Raw genomic sequence first — 21,215 nt, 5'->3', positions numbered from 1 at the left:
CATAGGCTCTCTGTTTTCTGGTTGGCTCCAGATGTTTCCTCAGCTCAGTGCCACATACATTTTCTTTATGACCAGGTTTCATTTAAAAAATGATTATCTGCCAAAAAATTGCCTATTTTTAATATAAATTTTAGTCATGATTTTTCCTCAGGACAGCTCATTTAATCTTTTATTGTGTCAATGAATGAATTAAAATCATATTAAATTAATATCAAACATTGATATCATGTGATGTGCCAGATACAGCAGTAAAATGGGCAACTTGATAGAATTTAATGTTATGATATAAAAGGGAAATCAACTGTAAGTGATACAGCTTTGGACAAAATATTGTAAACTTTAATGACCTCACAGGCAAACTGGCGAAGAAAGAAAGAGATTGCATTTATATTGTGTTTTTTGTTTCGCTTTTTTAGTTTAAGTGATGTTCGCAATCAAGCATGTTTTTGCTATTGAGTTAGTGAAATACATTTGTGCTGAAAGAGGCAGTAAATAAAAGAACTGAAACCAAATAGTGTGTGTATAAAAACACTTGATCACAGAGTGTAATAATCAGAAATTGAACTGTTTTATTAATAGTATATGGACTCAGCTCAGCCATACATACTAAGATTCTACATTGATGTTAAAACAAGGAAAACAAAGATGGAAGATTTATCCAGCTGTTCTGGCTCACTGGAGAACAACAGTTCTTGAAGTGACTTTGCATTGCATAATGGACTGTTAAAACAAGTTTAAAGAGCATCAAAGAATATGGAGAAATTTATATACATTATATGAATGTTAAATTGGACAGTTCATCAGCTAGCATAGTGTCGATGGAGCAACTGCAAGTTGAGCAAGCATAACTGAAAAATTGGCCATGGTATGCTCCACAAACAGGCCCACGCAAAGCAACTTGTGGAGGTAAATTGCTGACCCGAGCAAGCCAGCCGCTGTTCAAGGTATGTCCCAAGATGCTTGTACCAACAGTTATAGCCTAACTGGTTATCTTACACAAGCTGGTGTAACAAGATGTTACTCAGAGAGACTGGAAAATTGCAGTCGCCGTTGCAAGAACTCAAAAGCTGATGTCCTGTTCCCTAATTGGATTGCGCGAGAGGATGACCTTCTTTTTCATTGGACATTTCAAATCTTAGCAAGAAGTATGGGACACCATTTGATTGGTCCACACCAGCACTTCCAAGAAGAGAAACCAAGTTAGGTAAGAACCAAGAAATAGGATAAAGTGGCTTGTCTCCTTTTAGCACATTGCTTCCCAAAAGAGAAGACACATGTTAGGACAGAAGACTGAGGTCATGGGCTAGTCACTCGTGGAATCCTCTTAATGAAATCAAGTACCTTTCTTGGATAAGCACCTTCAACTGTCTCTTTCTATTTTCCAGCAATTCATTTTGACCCCACCACATCGCCAAAAGATTACGATAGTCGTATCCATCCTTCTCTGCACCTGTTTGCATTGTCGACGCCTGCTATGAACAATAACTGAGCTTAAGGTTGGCAGCTGAGTAAAGGTCTGATGATAAATAACATACAGACTTTCTCTTGGGTGATGACCCAAATCAGTGAGTTGACCACTTCCTGAAATGGAGTACCTAATTAGTAAGGAAGTAAACATGCTTTTGTATGTGCTCTAAAGATAGTTACAGAGATATTGGAACAGGTTCTAATTAAGATGGTTGTAAACTAGCTCTAAAACTGAACAAGTTACTGTTAAGTAAGATTGTAAAACTGTACATTTTGTCTACCATAGGTAAGGGTTTTGTACTGCCTTTCAAGTTCTAGGTGTACCCAGACATAAAATGAATTCCTCATCCTCTCCACCTATATCTAATAAATGTGCCACTTTGTGGCATATACCATTTGATAACTTCAAAATCCCAATCTGACTACAGAATTGTGATGTTCCCCCTTTATTGTGCAGTTTGTTTGTTTTTCTGGAGATTTCCAGTTGGAGGCACCATCTGCTAATATAAAAACCATGATCCAGGGATCTTTTACCCCAAGGCCACAGCTTTAACCCCTGCAACATAAAAACCGAGAGTTGTTATGTATCAATAGGCCTCAGAATGTGGCCCATTATGAAACTTTGAGGCCCCAATCCTATGACACACTCTGGCTGTTCTCAGCTGCTCTGCCACAACAGACCAGCCCTAACCCTGTAGACTCAGGCCTTAGAGGATCTCACATGCATAGATGGATCCTCAGTTGGAATAGAGCTCCTGCAATGGCTCTTAAACCACTACTGTCCTGCTGCTGCAGTATGAGCTTTGGCTGGGGGGCATGCCTAAGGCATCCCTGAGCCTCAGTATTCCACTGGTACTTGAATGTTTCCTAGAGTCTGTTGGCAGCTAGTGCAAGTTAGAGCAACCTAATCCAGGAGCCTGGAACAGGAGAGAGCTGTCCTAAGATTGGGAGTCTGCACAGGCCTTCTTTGTGCCCGCTCTATTCAGCCGTGCAGAGTGTTTCTCAACTGCAGCTGAAGATGTAGTCTAAGAGCAGGAAGAATTGTACATTCCTATTTTTGGTGGAATAGAGAGGATATTTTTTAATGTGGACAAAGAAGAGATGAGAAGACTGCACTATACCTTCTGGCCAGAAAGCCTTTTGAAAAATGGAAACATTTCAGAAACTTTTTGAAGACTATCCAATCTCAACAGTGCCCTGGAGTACAGTTGTTCATCTGTCATCAGCGGTGACAATTAATAAAATGTTTTCATCAGAGACTGTTCTTGCAGCTCTCTGGATGGATACATTTTATCATTCTCTGCAGAAAATTCACTTAAAAGTCACTTAAGCCTCAGCTTTAGGTCTTGCTCGCCAACAGACAGACTAACTAGATTAGATCTAGCAGTGAATCAGAATTTGATTTTGGATTAACTGCATAAAGTACTTGAAACTTCTGAAAAGGAAGATGGTAAAATCCTTTTCTGTGTGACTAACTGCTTTTAAAGAAGAAGACATTATGAGGTCTTCAGAATAGAACGTTAATATAGTTTGAGTGGTTCTTTAAAGAATAAAATGAAACTTAGTTTGCCTTGGAGACAGACTATTCTGGAGATTTTCAGAAAAGAAGATTACACTTTATGTTTGTATTAGTGTAAAGCGCATCCCTTAGATCCATTTAATAAGACCATCCATATGGGTAATTGTTTTGATGCAGTTTGGATTTAAATTTGGACTGGGCACACAGTTCAGAAAATATACAAAACAGCTTGAACCAGCCATGTTCACGTTCACTGAACTAAATCTAAATATAGCAAAATTCTGAGCAGACTTGAATGTAGTAGCATTGTCACAATGCACTAGCAAAAGCACAGTGTGGTGACTTTCAAGCTGCACCATTACCAAGTCATGCTGCCATCTCAGAATGCTACATAAACTGTACTGCCGTTGAGTTCTTCTTCACTCAGCTCACAGTCTACCTGTGGAACTCCTTGCCCTAGGAGGTTGTGAAGGCTAGGACTATAACAGGGTTTAAAAGAGAGCTGGAAAAATTCATGGAGGTTAAGTCCATTAATGGCTATTAGCCAGGATGCGTAAGGAATGGTGTCCCTAGCCTCTGTTTGTCAGAGGGTGGAGATGGATGGCAGGAGAGAGATCACTTGATCATTACCTGTTAGATTCATTCCCTCTGGGGCACCTGGCATTGGCCACTGTCAGTAGACAGGATACTGGGCTGGATGGACCTTTGGTCTGATCCATTATGGCCATTCTTATGTTCTTATGATTTAAAAGGCACGATTAAAAGAGCTAACTCTGTGTAGTGGAAACATGACAGTCTACCCATTTTTGATGGGCAGATACAATAAGAAGGAATAGAAGATATTTATAGTGGCATACACAGCTGTAACTAGGATCTATAGGTCAAAAAGAAGAGAGAAGATTTAGGCTTAAAGTCAGGTAAAACTTCCTGACTGCAAGGTCTAGTAGATATTTTCTCAAGGACAGGGAAGGAATCCTAGCACTTATGACATTTAAGTTTAGACAGGACCAAATGCATGTATGATAACCCTGCCTTGACAAAGTGGTAGACTAAGGACTTCTGACGCAAATCCCACTGAGTTCAATAGGAAAAAGTATCCTAGTGATTTCAGTGGGTTTTGGGATCTTCCCCTAGATTACTTGAAAGGTCTGTTCCATCATTAGTATCCTGATTCTGTTACAATAAACGCTACAGTTTGGGGGCCCAAATTTACCCTTAAAATGGGCATATGGGTATGTCTTATATCTTATGGGCATATTGATAAGAGTAATGGTTAAAGACAGCAAATGAGGTGGAGGTCGACACTAATATCCTCAATGGCTGTGAAGGCTGCTGTGAAGCAAGATCTCCAATTGTCTTGGTCTCCTTGCCATTTGATTAGGATCTTGTCTCATCAAAAATCTGTGGGGAAACTGGTGTGCAACAGTTCTTCATATTAAAAGAATCCATGCACAGGTGTCTTTCATGGAACCACTATCTACCAGGACATACCTCAGGTCCTTTAGTAACCAGCTAATGGCGACGGGAGCAGGATTGTGATGTCTGGGAGCTCCAAGTCATAAACTGACATGGAGGCGGCAGTTACAAGATGGCCTTTAAACACTCGGATGAGGCAGGAGTGCATTTTTGGCAGCTGTAACTGAATGAGCAGTCCTTTTTAGGATCCGCTCTGCTCACCCCACATGGGGACGGGGCTAGAAAATGTGCTCCAAACATAGCCTGGCTCACACCTCCCATTTGGATTACCACGTCCAGAGGAATCATCTTGTAGCGGTCAAAATCAGCAAAGTAATTTAATCTGACTTGGAATGTCACAACTCTCACGAACCAAAGTAATACTGATCATCCAGAGTGTCGTACCACAATTGTGGCCCAAGAACTAAAGTGATATGACATCAATATCGCTACCCTGTGTGAAAGCCAACGAGCAGGAGTGGGACAGCTCAAGGAACAAGAAAGTGGATATACCTTCTTTGGGAAAGGAAAACCTGAAGCAGAATATCAAACTCACACAGAGTTGCATTTGGCATCAAAACTGAACTTGTCAACCAACTTAATGAGCTCCCTGTTGGAATCAATGAACATCTTATGATTCTTTGATAGAAACTCACAGTGAACCAATATGCTACTGTTATAAATGCGTATACCCTGGCACTTGATGATGATGCCAAAGAAGAATTCTGCACCAGCCTTGATCAAGTCCTCTCTGGTTTACCAGTGACAGATCGGGTCATCCTTCTTGGAAACTTTAATGCTAGAGTCAGATGGGAGTCGAAACTATGGAACAGAATGATTAGCAAGGAAGGTCAATTCAAATGGTATCCTTCTTCTGACCAAACGTACAGAATATGAACTTGTTGTCACTAACTCTGTGTTCCACCAGCAAAACAAATGCACGACATCATGGCAACATCCACAATCTAAGCACTGGCATTTGGTTGACAGTGTCATTGTCTGGGCCCGGGATTGCAAAGATGTCCGTATTACTCAAGCTATGACTGGAGGCAATGACTGATGATTGCCTCATTGCTCGATCATGACCATCAGACTGGCCCCTAAATGATGGCTGCAATGGAAATGATGCAGACAGAAAAATCAACATAGAGGCACTCAAGGATCCAACAAAGTGTGACCTTTTCCGCCAATGCCTCAGTGAAAAACTGACAAATCTCAAAAAAAGACAACTAGAATGTTTCAGCAGCACCTGGGATGCCCTCAAATCTAGCATCCTCGGTGCTTCTAAAGATGTGCTAGGGTTCTCTACTATGAAACCTCTTGTGAACGTTGAAAATGATCGGGAGATAACAAATCTTTATCAATCGGAAAAACAAGGCCTTTTGTGTCTGGCAGAACAACATCAAGTCTGTGCAAAAGAAGTCAGTTCACCAACAAGCAAAGGCAGAGGTCCAAAAAAGAATTTGCAACATGAAGAACAGTTGGTGGCTGGATAAATCGCATGAGCTTCAACTTCTCACTGAAACTCATGATATGCCTGGCTTCTTTAATGCCGTTAAAACTATATGTGGCCCATGTGTCTGGGAGTCAACCCTTCTGAGATCTAAGGATGAAGGGAAGTTGATCAAAGAAATGGAAGCTGTCAGTGCGTGCAGGAAGGAACACTTTGAAGATCTTCTCAATCAGGACTCTGCTATTGATGTCAGTGTCTTCATCTGCATCACACAACACCCAATCATGAACTCAGAATAAGTGTGGAGCTATTGGAATAAATGTATGGAGCTATTAAGAAGATGAAGAACAACAAAGCATCTGGAGTCAATGGAATCCCTGCAGAAATTTATAAGCGCAGGGGAGAGGAACTCACCTCACGGCTACCCACTCTTGTTCTGAAAATCTGGAACCATGAGAAAATCTCAGATGAATTTAGAGATGCTATGATTGTGATGATTTTCAAGAAAGGAGATTAATCTGACTGTGGAAATTATACAGCTATCTATCTGTTAGCAACTTCATGAAAGGTTCTTTCAAGACTTTTCCTGGAGCATCGTCTTCCTCTTGCTGCAGACATTCTACCTGAATCTCAGTGTGGGTTTAGACCATCTAGAGGCACTATTGACATGATCTTCACTGCTCACCAGCTGCAGGAAAAATTTAGAGAACAGCACAGACCACTATACCTGGTGTTCATTTTCCTGACAAAAGCCTTTGATGCCCTTAACAGGGAAGCATTGTGGAAAATCTTTCTTAAGTATGGATGTCCACCAAAATTTGCACCATTCTTCATCTCCTTCATGTTGACATGCAAGTGGTGATCCACTGTAATGTATCTATTACATCTCCTTTTAGGGTTAATACAGGCATCAAGCAGGGCTGTGTCACTGCCTAAACACTCTTTTTTCCATCTTCCTTGCTGCAGTGCTTTGTTTGATCACTGATAAGTAGGGCTACGATTTTGTCATGGAAGTCACAGATTCTGTGTCTTCCAGAGATCTCTGTGACTTGAGCCCGCAGTGTCCCCCCATTCCTGTGGTGGCTGGGAACTGCAGGGCCCCAAGCTCCCAGCCACCATGGGTAGGGGAGCTTGGAGCCACCACGGGCAGTCAGGGTGCCCCTGGAGCTTGGAGCTGCTGCGGGCAGCCAGGATGCCCTGGAGGGGCATTGGGGGTGCCCCACAGCTGGGAACCACAGGTGGCGGGGATGCCTTGCAGCTCCCAGCCAGGCCCCCGGGGAACCCACAGCTCCCCATTTTGTCATGCACATTTTTAGTAAGAGTCATGGATAGATCATGGGCTTCCATGATTTTTTCTTTATTGCCCATGACCTGTCTGTGATTTTTGCTAAAAATATGTGTGAACTTAGCCTTACTGATAAGATCCTGGTAGGAGTGCAGCGAATCTACTGAATGGATGGCAGGCTGTTCAACATTGGCCACTTCCAATCCAGACTCAAAACATCATCGACTTCAGCCGTTGAGCTTCAGCATGCGGATAATGCTGTACTGAGTGCTCACTCAGAAATAGATTTTCATCGATGTCTTTGCTGAAGTATCCCAGAAAATGGGACTGACACAAAACATTCAAAAGACAAAAGGCCTCCATCAGCAAGCTCCTGCTGCACAATTGCCAGCACCAGCAATACAGACCTACGGATAACCCTCTAGAGAATGTTGCGCACTTCCCGTATCTTGGAAGCAACCTCTCACAGACAGCTGGTATTGATTAAGAAATCCAGTACTGCCTCAAATGTGCTGAGCTTTTGGTTGTCTGAAAAAGAGGATGTTTCTGAAACTACCCGGTCAGAGATAGAAGTCAGGCAGCATTACTATGGTGCTTGAACTAAAAGAGGAGATACCTGCTCAACTTTGAAAAAAGCCTCTTCTAAAATTAATATTGCCTGGTTAGTGCAGTACAGACAGTACAAACATAGTAAGATGTGGTCTCTACTGGTGATGTGTATCAGAGAAAAGGTGAGTTTTCATATATGGTTGGAAGGAGAGGGAAACTTCCAAGCTTCTGTTTGCCTCTCAGCAATAAGCTTACTCCGACAATTGCTTCTAAAGGACACTGTGATAAACAGACCATAATTCATATATCAGTTTATTTTACTTTCTAAAACACTTTGGAATGGACAGAAATATTTTCCACTTAGTGGCATAGTGAATTGCTTCACATGCTGAACATAACCTATTTTACCAGCCTCATCATACAGCCAAGTCAGTCATTTTGTTTAGATTCTGGAAGCCTGCACTATTCCTCAAGTAGATGTTTGAATTGTATGTTATTTCTACAAAAGCTGATTATGAAAAAGGAGGAGAAAAACCCTTCATTTCAGATAAACTGTGGGACTCGGGGGGGAAACCCCTTATGCTGAAAGTGTGTTGGATAATATCCTTTTGGCTAAGAATTCTGCCTTCCACTATGCAAGAAATTTCACAAAACAGAAAATATAATTCAGCCCAGAAAGTTGAAGTGAGCTTGTCAATTTCGTAGTTTCTCTTTCCTGCACCGCACAATGCTGCTGCAATTGTTTAAATGGGGGGAAAAGACATTTTTTAATACTGTGAAAATATTTCTATTACTTCATGGTTTTATAAGGAAGTTTTTTCTTACATAACCCAAATAGGGGACAAGCTATTTAAAGCTGCCTTTTTAATTGAAAAACAAGAAACTTAAAACAAAAATAGTTTTGGTGAGATTCTTTTCAGATACATGAAATAGCCACAAAATATATCTCAGGTCGTGCCTATCTTTTTTTCTCTTGAATCATAGGTGTGGGATGTAGAGCTGGAGAGATCTGCAGAATCCTGGGCTGAAACTTGTCTATGGGAACATGGACCTGCAAGCCTTCTTCCATCAATTGGGCAGAATTTGGGGGCACATTGGGGAAGGTAGTTTAAAATACCATTTTATCTCAAACAATTTTGAATCATAAGGAAATCTATTTCTTATTTAAAATCAGAGTGATGAAAGATACTTTTTTTTTCAGGGTTGTTCTATAGAGGCTATAATTTTATTAAACATTGTTGGTTTTTTATAGATACAGGCCTCCAACATTTCATGTCCAAGCATGGTATGATGAAGTGAGAGACTTCACCTACCCTTATCCTCAGGAATGCAATCCCTATTGTCCTTACAGATGTTCTGGTCCTGTTTGCACTCATTATACACAGGTATGTGTGTTTGGTTTACCACAAAGTTATTCCTGTTTTTCACAGTTGTAATCCCATGGTGCCTCAGGAGGACAGCATTAGAGAAATACCTGAAGGAAAATGTGGAAGCACTATGTTCCTATCATTCTTGGGAGCCAAAGTCTATGGTCCTTACTAACTTTTCACTCAGTCTCTACTCTTATCCATTCACTTTGGGTAAGGACTTAGAATTTAACTTATTGTTAAGTTTAAGGTTAGCCAAATATGTTCCACTGAAGGAGGTTTGGGTCTACAGAATTCATCACTGGCTGTAAATCAACACAATAGGTGGTATGGAGTGGGGTTATGCTGCATATCTCTGGACATCCTGCAGCTTGGGGATGTACGGGTGAGAGAGTGAGAATTCCACCCTCTCAACCTATGCGAGGATTCCCCACAAAGCCCAAGTTCTCTGGGATAATGGGGGCGCAGTTGTGTGAATTTCATCCACTACTTGCAAAATCCTCTTTTCAAGTCCACTTTGCAGATTGCATATTCTGGAGTTAGCCGGTTGACATCAAGGGGAGTTTCATGTGCAGTAGAAATTTATAGTGCAGAAAAGAAAGAAGAGATTTGTCCTATGAATAATCAGGAACAAACATCCTATAGGAAATAAACCACCTGCTTCCTGCAGCTCTCATTGGCTGGGAACACCGAACCGCGGTGACTGGGAACTGCGGGCGGCCGTGCCAGCAGATGGTCAATGTAAACACTGTCTTGTGGCCCGCCAGTGGATTACTCTGATGGGCCCTGTGCGGCCTGGAGGCCGCAGGTTGCCCACCACTGGTGTAGAGTATGTATGTAGCTACCCACCACAGTGAAAAGCAGGCTGTGTCCACCGTAGTGTGTAGCTACACATGTCAGAGAGAGGCTCTAGCAGGAGAGGCAGAGAGGAAAGATTTTAGCAGCTCCCTGCTGCCAAAGCCCTTTATTGCAGTGATGATAAGAGCTTGTCCTGGCAGTGGGGAGCCTCCAGAGCCTGTCCCTGCTGCTGGAGTCTTTCTCTACAGCGGGAAAAGGCTCTGGCACTTTCTTGCAGTAGAGAAAGGCTCCAGGGAGCTGTTGGGGTCTTTCCCCATTGCCAGGATCATTCCCTGTGGTGGAGAAAAACTCCTGCAGCAGGGTGGCAGTGGGATGCCATCCTGCTAAAAATAGCAATGTAGATGGGAGAGGCACTGCTTGGGCATGTAGAGAGCCATGTAAGTTATACACCCACAGCGTTCAAGCATGTCTTTAGTCACTTTAGCAAAGCCTCACTGTCTACAATGCTGTTTATTGTCTGGAGGGCCAAGGGAGCATGTAGTGTATGTACTCTATACTCCAGTGAAAGGAGTGTGTGGCATAGACATACCTTTAACGTGCTGGTGGTTCTGCACAGAATCGATCTGAGCCTTTAGGCTGGGATGGTGAAAGGGCCTACGGGAATGAGATTTGCAACTCCTATTTAATTAAATGGGAGTCGGGCACCTAACTCCCTTCAGCACTTTTGAAAATTCCAGCCTTTGTTTTTTAGAATCTTTTAAAAATTCTGTAATGAGCGTTGTTTTAGCAGCTGAATGAAGGAAATACAACTTTCCTTTCAACTGCAATGACACGAATTCCCTAATTGTTTAAAATCTGTGGTCTGTAGTAGACATGAGTATTTTCAGTGAATGAAGCCTTTTGTTAATAGTTTAATTACTCGTGTTAATTGCTTGCTTGTTAATTGCTAGCAATTATTGGCTATCATCTATCTACCTACCTAATTCTGAGTTTCTTCTGTGTTCTTACATTGTGTTCATAACTGTGATATGTAAGAGCCCAACTTCTCCCAGTTTAGCTTTTTTTTTGGTAAAGCCTTTATGCATCAACATAAAATTGTTCTTTGTAACAAGGGATATAACTGAATGGCCATATCATCAGCTGGTGAAAATCAGCATTACTCTATTGATGTCATTGGAACAACACAGATTCATACTAGCCAGAGATCTGACCAACAGCAACCAATATACATCACCCTTGGTACTGAATGTTCAAATTTTAAATAATAGTTGAACTCCATGCATGAGTGTTTCCCTGTCCAAAAGTAGATGTGTATGAGAGAGAAACATTACTGCTTTTTTGTAATTTGATTTTTTTAGCTCAGTGTTTCATAGATATGTTTGTTTTGTATTAATCACTCATTTAATTTTCACATGTATTCTTGTTTCCTGTCATCTAGGTGGTATGGGCCACAAGTAGCAGGATAGGTTGTGCTATTAACTTGTGTCATAATATGAACATCTGGGGACAGATCTGGCCAAAAGCAGTCTACTTGGTGTGCAATTATTCTCCCAAGTAAGTATATGCAGTAGGCTAACACTTAATGTAAAATTTATCCTGAAAGGGCAAAATACTGCATAATCCAGAAAATAATCCCAGAGAAAATCAAGCTAAATTTTCTATTTCTGAACAGCCACAAAAAGATACTTTGTTTCTAATGAAGCCATAACTGAATGAAGCAAAAACAGGCTGTTTGTTTTCTGGCCTTTCTTTTAGTGCTCTGGGGTTAGAGAGCTTTACTGTGGTTTGTTGTATCATTTTGTCTGGAAAATAAAGGTATCTCCCCATTATTATTTTAGCAGATGTATAACATTACCAAATAAGCAATAGATTTCTCATTTAGAGAGCCTACCATGCTTAGGGTCAAATTGTACCTTCAGGTGACCGAAGTCCAGGACAGTGGGAATCCTGTTCAGTTATGGTGGAGGAATTTAGCTTAGGTAGTATATTAGTAACAGGGTCTCACCTGATCCAACACTGCACCATGCTACTGCCTCAATTTCCTCTTCATGAGTTTCTCAGTGACTGAACCCAGACTCTTGTAAGTCAAACACCCCTTTAGGGGGCTTGATTTATTATAACAACATCACAGTTCAAGTGTCAATGTAAATAGAAACAAGTTTTTCCTCATTTTCTTTGACCACATGTTGAAATGATGTTAATATTATCAATGAATACATTTATGCATGTTTTAACTAATTAGCATTTTTCTTTTTAAGGGGCAACTGGTGGGGTCATGCTCCTTACAAACATGGCCGCCCTTGTTCTGCTTGTCCACCTAGTTTTGGAGGGGGCTGCAGAGAAAATCTTTGCTACAGGGGTATGTACCATTTCAACAAATGCAGCTGCAATTGGATTGTGTGGTTGGACATCATAAATGTAACATTTTTCTTTCCTCTCTTTATTATGCTTCTAGACAGCGGAGATATAATTTTGTATACTTGTTGTATAATTTTGCTCAGGCAACTATTAAAGGCCTGATGTTGTGACAATCTGAGCCCTTTTTATGAAGAGTTAAGTGTGCTGAGTTTCCATTGACTTCAGTGATGGTTGAAGGTGCAGGATGCAACTGCATATTGTTTACATCACTTACTGATGAGTAAGGCTAAGATTTTTTTCACGGTTATTTTTAGTAAAAGTCACAAATAGGTCACAGGCAATATACAAACATTCACAGAGCCTATACTTTACTACAAATAACCGGGGTCAGGGCTAGGTCGGGGGGGAGGAATGGAGTCCCATGAGGGGGCGACGGGGGACGACTAACAGGCCAAGCCCTGACTCCAATGGCCGCAGCGGTGGTGCAGCCATGGGGGGCACACAGCCCCCGCTCCAGAGCTGGCCCAGCTGCGGGACAGGGGTGCGCAGCCCCCACTGCAGTCCCTGCCAAGCGCCGTCCGGTGGGGTTGGGGGGGCACAGGGCCCTGGGAAGCTGCAAGAGGGTGTGTGGCCCTAGCTACAGGCCCTGGGAAGCCATGGGGCTGGGGTGCACGGCCTTGGCTGCAGTTCCGCCAAGCCCGGGATGGCACAGGGCTGGGGTGCATGGCTCTGGCTGCAGCCCCTGGCCCTGGCTGCAGCCCCCCAGAGGAAGCAGTGCAGCTGGGGCTGCAGGGTCCTGGTTCCTACCAGCCCCAGTTCTGTGGGGCATACAGAAAGTCACTTATATTAATACTTTTGAAAAGTAAGATTACTGAATACAGTTCTTCAGCTGTTCATCTGGGTCACAGTTGAGTACCTAAATAAGGGACTTACGCTCAGATGTAAACACCTCTGAAATTTAGGATCCTGATTAACTTACCTAGAAAAGGGCCTAATTTCAGGTGGATATAGATTTAGAAGCCCACTTTCTTTAATCATAGCAAACTGCACTTAAAAGGTTTGTTAGGTAGCAGTATGTGAAGAAATACCACTATTGGTCTATGGATTCCCTTATGACAGAGGGAAGTTACCGCAGTAGAAATATTGCCAGCACATTCACACGTAAAACTATGCTGTCAGTGCTACAAAATGAGCCAAACATCTAAGTGAGACACCAATAAAGTATGTGGTATATGTTACCAAACATCAGCTATTCATCTAGCTGATGAATCCCATGAGTCAATGGAAGGATCAAGTTTTTCATTTTGTTCATCTTTTTAAAGTGTTCCATGAAAACAAAATATTAAAAGTATGAATATTCACAAAAGTTTCCACATTCATGTCAGTGCCGTTTACAAAAATGGACTAAAATCTGTTCTGAGAAGTTATTTGTCTCATTCATTCACTAAAACAGAGGGTTCAGACAGGCATTACTCCCCTCATGAGCCAGAGGAGGAAACCAACGAGATTGAACGGCAGCAATCCAAAGCACAGGATACGACATCACAAAGTCGGTCAAGGACCCATTCACCTGCAGGCTCTACAAGGAGCGATGATAGTGAGAGAAATGAAGTAATAAGCACACAACAAATGTGTAAGGAGTTTGCATTTTTTTATGTGCCATCTAATTTGAACCAAGTAGTACAAAAAGCATTCTAAGACATTTTAATGAAACTGGCTTTTTGTTATTTAGCTCAGATTGTTTCTTGTGAAGTAAGGCTAAGAGACCAGTGCAAAGGGACAACTTGCAATAGGTATGATACATTCTACAGTTTGCCTATCTCAGATTATTCTAAACTGTTGTTATAACAGTTGAAATAACTAAAATATTTCCTCTGTTGCAATCATAGGATCTCAAACTAATTTGTATTTTAAATCTCCAGGTATGAATGTCCTGCTGGCTGCTTGGATAGTAAGGGCAAAGTGATTGGAAGTGTTCATTATGAAATGGTAAACATATATACATATATATATATATTTTAAATTGAGTTTAGTATAGATATAATTAATGAAATTCTGTCTTTTTAATTTGGAATATTAGCTAAAATGTGTTATCAGCAAGAATGCATTCTGAAGAAGTCTATGCTCAGAAAAGTAAAAAGCCTACTGCAAATTGTTAAGGTAGCCTCAACCTGGTCTAGATTTGTTCCTGCACTTCTGAACATGTAATTTTTGGGTATATAATACCTCACATTTTTCCACACAAGCAGGATTTGTGTGTACAGATCATTTAGACAGCTGTAAATCTGTACAAATGCTGTTTAGGATTTTGAGGGTGCATATTTATAGGCTGCTTTTTGGAATATGGGTCTAGATGTATAAATTTAACCCTTAGTTTTAAATATCTGGTCCTCCAGCTTTATCCTGTTGCATATCATTGTTGGGCACTAAAACAAAAGGGAGGAAACAAGAGACACTATGAAAATGTCTGCTTTCATTCTCAGTAATGGGAAAATGACATTTTCTTCATGTGGGGTGGTGGCTGTCCCAACTACATTAAGCATAATAGGCATGCCTGTGGAGGCTCCAGCCCCCGCCGATAATACTACCTATGCCAAGTTTGGTAAGGGCTGGATTCAGGATCATGCTCCCACTGCTTTGCCTCACTTTGAGGGCACAAGCAGCCAAAAAGTGGTTTCACTGGCTACCTCTGTGTAGGGGAATCCCCAAGTGGTGAAGGCCTCATGTAGTGACTCACCACTCAACCTCCTAATCCCCAGAATAGGGAGTGTGGGCAGGAAAAAATGGTGGAGTGGCTGATCCCTGGCTTTTGGAATAGTTTGATGGGAATGAGAACTGCAAGGCATAAGGCTGAGTAGCTTTAACAAATGCAAATATTGCATATTGGACACAATTGTAATGAAGAACTGCCTTTTCACATTTAAAGTACAATGGAAAATAATTGTTTCACCTGACACGGAAATGATTTTCTTGCTCCATTTTTTAGCAATCCAGCATTTGTAGAGCTGCCATACATTATGGTATCCTAGACAATGATGGTGGTTGGGTTGATATCACTAGGCAAGGAAGGAAAAACTATTTCATCAAATCTTATAGAAATGGCATTCAGTCAATTGGGTAAGTGCAAGATTACTGATACTTTGTGTGCTTACAACTAAAATGTGTGATGTTTCCAATATATTGCATTTTTTTTAACCTGAAATAAGTCACAATAATAGTTTTCCCATATAATTGTTTTAAACCTGAAGGATCTGAAAGCACTGTAAAAACGACACATACTGGAATACAGGTATCATTTCACCTACCCTGAAAGTGTAGCCATTCTTAAGAGCATACTGCAAAATGACAGAACAGATATGGGATAGGAAGTGACAAAAATGCTATATCAAATAGAAGAGGCAGGGAAAATGTATAATGATTGTCCTTCGCAATTATGTCAGATAGTCAGACCTGAAGAAGAGCTCTGTGTAAATGCAAAGCTTGTCTCTCTTACCAACAGAAGCTGGCCCAATAAAATATATTACCTCACCCTCCCTTGTCTCTCAGATAGCTAAATTAGTATTTATGATTAAATTACCTCAATATTTGCAGCATTTATCTATTTCCGATACAAATGTAAAGATGTACCTACAAAGGAACAGTGCATACTGAAACTGAGTTAAGGCAGGTCTACACTACAGCCGGGATCTGAGATTGATCAACCGTTGGTCGATTTAGCGGGTCTAGTAAAGACCCACCAGATTGACTGCAGATAGCTCTCCAGTCGACCCCTGTACTCTACCTCTGATGGGAAGAATACAGTAAGTCGATGGGAGATTTTCTCCTGTTGACCACCCGCAGTGTAGACCCCGCGGTAACTCGACCTGATGTATGTCCACTCCAGCTAAGTTATTCACATAGCTGGAGTTGCATAGCGTAGGTCAGCTTACCGTGGTAGTGTAGGCATAGCCTGAGTTAAAATGATCTGCTCATCCTGTGTAACACTGGTAATGTTTCTAAGGACTAACCATGGCAGTGTTGCCTAATTTTAGGAGATTAATAATATTGTTTATACAATGTGGGTTATAGGCTCACCAAATAATCTGATCAAAAGATAATAAGGTTCTTTTCCCTGAATCAGGCTACACAGAGTTTTCAAGGACCCTCGAGATGTATAACAAGGACACTCACACTGAGAACAAAATACATCCTTAAAGACTTTTATTGAGATAAAAGTAATCAAACAGTAATCAAATGGAAAATCATCAGAATTGCAAAGGCAATAATATTGTTTTAGAAGTACATGTGGTATTATATACCTGAAAGGTTTCTAGATTAATATACTCACACCCTTCCTTGATAACCTGGTGGTAAGAAACAAAGGACCAGCCTTGCCTCTTGCATGCTAAGAGAGTCCGATGGTTCAGGTTCCTCAATTCTCAAGTGTGTGGTGAATAACTTAGGAGAACCTAGAACTAAAAAGCTATAGAAAGACTATAAAAGCTAACTTAGAGTTTGACTCCACTAAATAACTTAAGAACAAGAATTAAGAACTAACAATTAGGAATTAAGGAACAACTACGAACTAATGAACTAACTGAACAATGATGAACAGCCCTTTAACATGGTGGGTTACCCTTCTTATAGAGCCTGAGCACTATGTGTCCTCCTTCCATGTCCAAACTGAATTTCCTCACCCACAAAGTATCAGGGTACATGTACGCTGTAGGCTGGCATGTTTGTACATATTATTGACATAAGCATACCTATTAATCACCATTAGCTCATTCTCACATCTGTTATTTCTGGCCGAACCAATTATTTCAATGTTCTTTGGGTTGTACCTGCAAAGTTTGAAGAGGGTATGAACTTAGGTAGCCCCTAGCTATACCAGCTTGCTTGAGCAACCTCACTTATCTATATAAAAGGTCACAAACATATAAATCCTTTCTGCTTTAGCTCATCATCACCTAACTAGACTAAAGGTCTCAAACATATGTATGCTAACTTGCCTTAACTCAACATACAGGATGTGGCCTGTAGTTTCTTTGAGCTACGGCCAAAAATACTCTAGTACAAATCTGTATAATAAAACAAATAATCAAACCCATAAGAAAACCTATATAAGCAAGCAAACAGGCTAGCCCTATAGGGCGACAGTAGGCAGAATATTGTATAATAATTAGCTAAACTGGAATTTTCCCGGGATACTGGAGCACATCCCTCTCTGCTCTTCTGAATAGTGCTATGGGATCTTTAATAACCATAAGAAATTGTATTTAGAAGTGACTCACACCTAGTACGTGCTCACATAAAACATGAAAGTACATCTATTTAAGTAAATGTTTAACCGTTTCCTTACGAAGCTAAGTATCTGCATGTGAAACTTCATGCAAATTTACAATTCTGTACTTGGCACAACTTTTTACATTTGCTAATGATGGGATAACTTAAAACACTCTGGAGGTTTGAGTCAGAAATGTGTGGCAAAGTTTGGATCCTTATCTGAAATCTTGCTGGAGTTATTGTATAGGAAAGCAGGTGCAAATACTTCTCAACTCGTATAAGAAAACAAACAAAAATGTGGTCGGTGGGAATGGAGGGTATAGTCTGACAGGGCTCAGCTAGGGCGCAGCATCAGTACTAACTCTTTAGACTACCAAGAGGTTAGTGTTACTCCAGTGTTAGTATTAACAAAGTAAGGTTCATCCTAACATACGATAATTGTCGGTTGCTGTTTTTGTTCATGCCTATCTTGTATAAACCGGGATGTGGAGTGGATGGAGCCTGGGCTCTGACCCCAAAACAGGCCAGTGCGGTGCATACAGGCTGGTGCAGCTGAACCAGCACCCAGGCGAAATCGCAGTTTACTTTCCACTTAGTGCAAGGAGAAGCAGGGGTGAGACTGGGTCTGAGTTCTCATCCTGCTCTTGTGTGCTGCTCCTTACTCAGGCTGGATTGCCACATGCAAATCTAATCATTTGTTTCTCAATGATGCAAACCTGAATGAAGATAAAACAGCATGTGATTAGCCAGAGGACATTACTTGCAGTGTGGATATTTGTAATACTGACCTCGCTCCCTATACTGGTATTTTTAACCATAAAAGATATTGAAAAGAAAAACCTGCAAACCATGACTGACTTTATGTAGCATGTGGGAATGTAATTTAATACTACTTTTACTACCTTGGTAAGGGAAAATGCAATAATGTCCAGCTATAATTCACATGCTTCTGTGTGTATAGAATAATGTGCAGTATTGATCACCACACTTGTTAAAAAGTACATCCAGGAATTAGAAAAGTCCAGAGGAGGGTTACAAATCTAAATTAGGGATTGGACAGAATGTCATGTGAGGAAAGGTTTCCTGAGGTAACTCCCGTTTGTGTGGCTCACTCTGTACTTTGCATCAGCCACACAGCATAAAGAGGACGGAAACTGGCTTCATCTTCCCAGGTGGAGATTATCCCAGTATGGAGGAACCTGCAGCAAGCATAGAGCCAACACAGCTGACTGTTACCACAATTTCCTTCAGCCTTGGGTGTGCAGGGAGGTGGCATGGTTGCAATTCACTTTGCCCAGGCAGTCTCCGGCTGGCCGAAGTCCCCTTGCATGCCGTAGCCACATGGTATAAATTAGAGCAGACTCCAGGTCTGTCAATCTATGTTGGGGCTGGGGCCATTGGGGCTTGGGCCATAGCCATAGGAGCAATGAACAGCCCCCTTGTTGCTCTCTCTCTGCCATGCCCAGTGGTGATCAAGCTAGCATGTCAAAAAAAGAAGTGTTGCTGAGGCAGCAAGAGGAGTTCGCTGCCCCATGTCTGTATCTAGGGTCTTGGACAGGACCATACTTAGGGCAGGCAGCCCCTTCTGCCACTTCCACCACTACAGCTACACTTCTATTTTTAGTTCTCTAGCTCAATCAAAGCACCAGTGTGTCTACTTGAGCTGAAAATTATACCGTCCTGCTTGAATGTAGACACATCCTGAGTGTGTTAGATGGTCAAGATGAAGCTAGACTTGAAATCAGGACTATATTTTTCCATTTTTTCCCTCTATTAGCGTTCACCTTGACCAGCTAACACATGTTAAAATACAACTTGCCCTGTCTATGCCACCACCTTTATCCTAGTCTAGGTGTACCCTAAGGGAACAAGGACCCACACCATTTAAAACTTTATATAATAGGTTAAAACCAACATCTTGTATTGCAACTGGAAGCAAATTGGAAGACAGTGGTGACTTCCGAGCCTCAGTTTCCTCCTCTGTAAATAGATATCATGAAAGGGTCTAACACATCCCTGTGTCTTAGGTTTGGTTGGGGTTTTTTGGAGAATAGTAGGTCAGAAAAATATTTGTTTGCAAAGAAATATTAATAGATTGGTAAAGTAGGCCATAGTGAGAATCTTGTGTATAAGATGTGCAATTAGCATCCAATAGGAATAAATAAATAAGCAGGAAAGCCATTCCAAGTACAGCATGTAGCCCAACTAGAACGCATCACAGTAATCCATTCTGGAGGTGACTAAGAATTCATCTCCTCCTTTAGTAATTAAACTTACCAAAGTCAAACAAGGTAATTTACTTCTTGGTTAAGGGTGTTGTAAAAAACCCAAAGATTTTAGGACTTAGTAGCACACCTCTTGAGATGAAGAAGTAATGAAGAAAAGTACTGACCAGTTATTAGATAAAGGTTCAGAGACAGGAAAAGGAATTGACATTGCTGGTGACCATGTAATTATTAATAAAAAGAAAATTTGTATCCTTTTTGCTGCCCTGATTATGATACCAGTAACAATGTGAATGTAGAAACTGAATCTAAAAGCAGAAATGAATCTGAAAATGCACGTTCCAGATGGTTTTGACTGAACGGCATCCTGGTCCTGCATGATGTTAATATTGTGGTTAGGTCCTTAGTGAGGAAACGGACAATGAATGCTCCTGCTGATTGGCACTCCTGACTAAAACAGAATCATGGAACCCGATTACATTAGCTGTTATTGTACTGTTAAATGAAGTCATTGACAATGTGGGAAATCCAATGCTTAACACATGTTTGTGCTAATCCTTGATTTCATGCTGAATTTCACTGTGAATGTAAACTAAATGCAGTAATTGCAGTGAACATGCAGGAATTCCATACTTGGGGTCTGAACTAGTGGATTCCAATTAAGCATAATCAGTGTAGGGCCTATGCCTGGAAATCAATTAAATAAATTGTTTGATTGTTGACTTTTTCTTTTATTTCTTCTTTCTGTTAGCAAATATCAGTCTGCTAATTCCTTCACAGTCTCCAAAGTAACAGGTTAGCATTTATTTATATATTATCTTCATCATACACTGGACTGTATTTTGACTGCATATATCTATTAGTTTCTGTTTTATTTCTTCAGTTCAAGCTATCACCTGTGAAACAACAGTGGAACAGCTATGCCCATTTCAAAAACCAGCCTCGCATTGCCCAAGGTAAGGGTCTTGAATCTTTCTGTCAGATCAAAGCACAAAGAAATAGTCTTTTTTATCAGAGGTGTTGAGCACCCACAATTGATGTTAGTGAGATCTGTAGGTACTCAGCATCTTTGAAAATCTCATCACAAATGTTTTGCTTGTCTTTCAGGCTCTGGTTTAAGAACATTGTCAGCTAGTAAATACATTCTGAGGAGAGGAGGATCTGTATACTTTTATTTATTCTTAATAAAGGGTCTTTTACACTTTCTATAGAGCATGAGTTTTTTTGCACTTTTCAGAAGTGTGGCCTAGTGGTTAGACCAAGAGACTGCAATATATATATTCCATTCTATATTCCTGACTTGCTGTGTGCCTTGGGCAATGGACTTCTGAGCCTCAGTTTCCTCCTCTGTAAATAGATATCATGAAAGGGTCTGACACATCCCTGTGTCTTAGGTGTTGTTTGGTTGGTTGGGTTTTTTTGGAGAATAGTAGGTCAGGAAACTGTTTATGTTTGCAAAGAAATATTAATAGAT

At 40.9% G+C, this 21,215-nt stretch overlaps 1 protein-coding gene across 2 annotated transcripts in view; it reads left to right on the top strand.

The window, feature by feature from the left end:
- The window catches only part of CRISPLD1 (cysteine rich secretory protein LCCL domain containing 1), a 64,776-nt gene that overhangs the window by 25,993 nt on the left and 17,568 nt on the right, over positions 1–21,215 (top strand). The window contains exons 3-13 of one of the 2 annotated variants that reach the window (XM_073330772.1): positions 8,713–8,831; positions 8,981–9,113; positions 11,332–11,447; positions 12,152–12,252; positions 13,705–13,884; positions 13,984–14,044; positions 14,174–14,240; positions 15,238–15,368; positions 20,493–20,536; positions 20,625–20,697; positions 20,849–21,076. In XM_073330772.1, coding sequence (XP_073186873.1) covers positions 8,713–8,831; positions 8,981–9,113; positions 11,332–11,447; positions 12,152–12,252; positions 13,705–13,884; positions 13,984–14,044; positions 14,174–14,240; positions 15,238–15,368; positions 20,493–20,536; positions 20,625–20,697; positions 20,849–20,876 — 1,053 coding nt within the window. In that variant the 3' untranslated portion in view covers positions 20,877–21,076. Of the gene's footprint in view, positions 1–8,712; positions 8,832–8,980; positions 9,114–11,331; positions 11,448–12,151; positions 12,253–13,704; positions 13,885–13,983; positions 14,045–14,173; positions 14,241–15,237; positions 15,369–20,492; positions 20,537–20,624; positions 20,698–20,848; positions 21,077–21,215 lie in introns of those variants that run through there. The other variant, XM_073330771.1, reaches the window with a different exon arrangement.

The sequence above is a fragment of the Lepidochelys kempii genome, chromosome 2 (assembly GCF_965140265.1).
Source record: "Lepidochelys kempii isolate rLepKem1 chromosome 2, rLepKem1.hap2, whole genome shotgun sequence".
Classification (NCBI taxonomy): domain Eukaryota; kingdom Metazoa; phylum Chordata; order Testudines; family Cheloniidae; genus Lepidochelys; species Lepidochelys kempii.
This window is presented reverse-complemented; position numbering and strand designations above follow the sequence as displayed.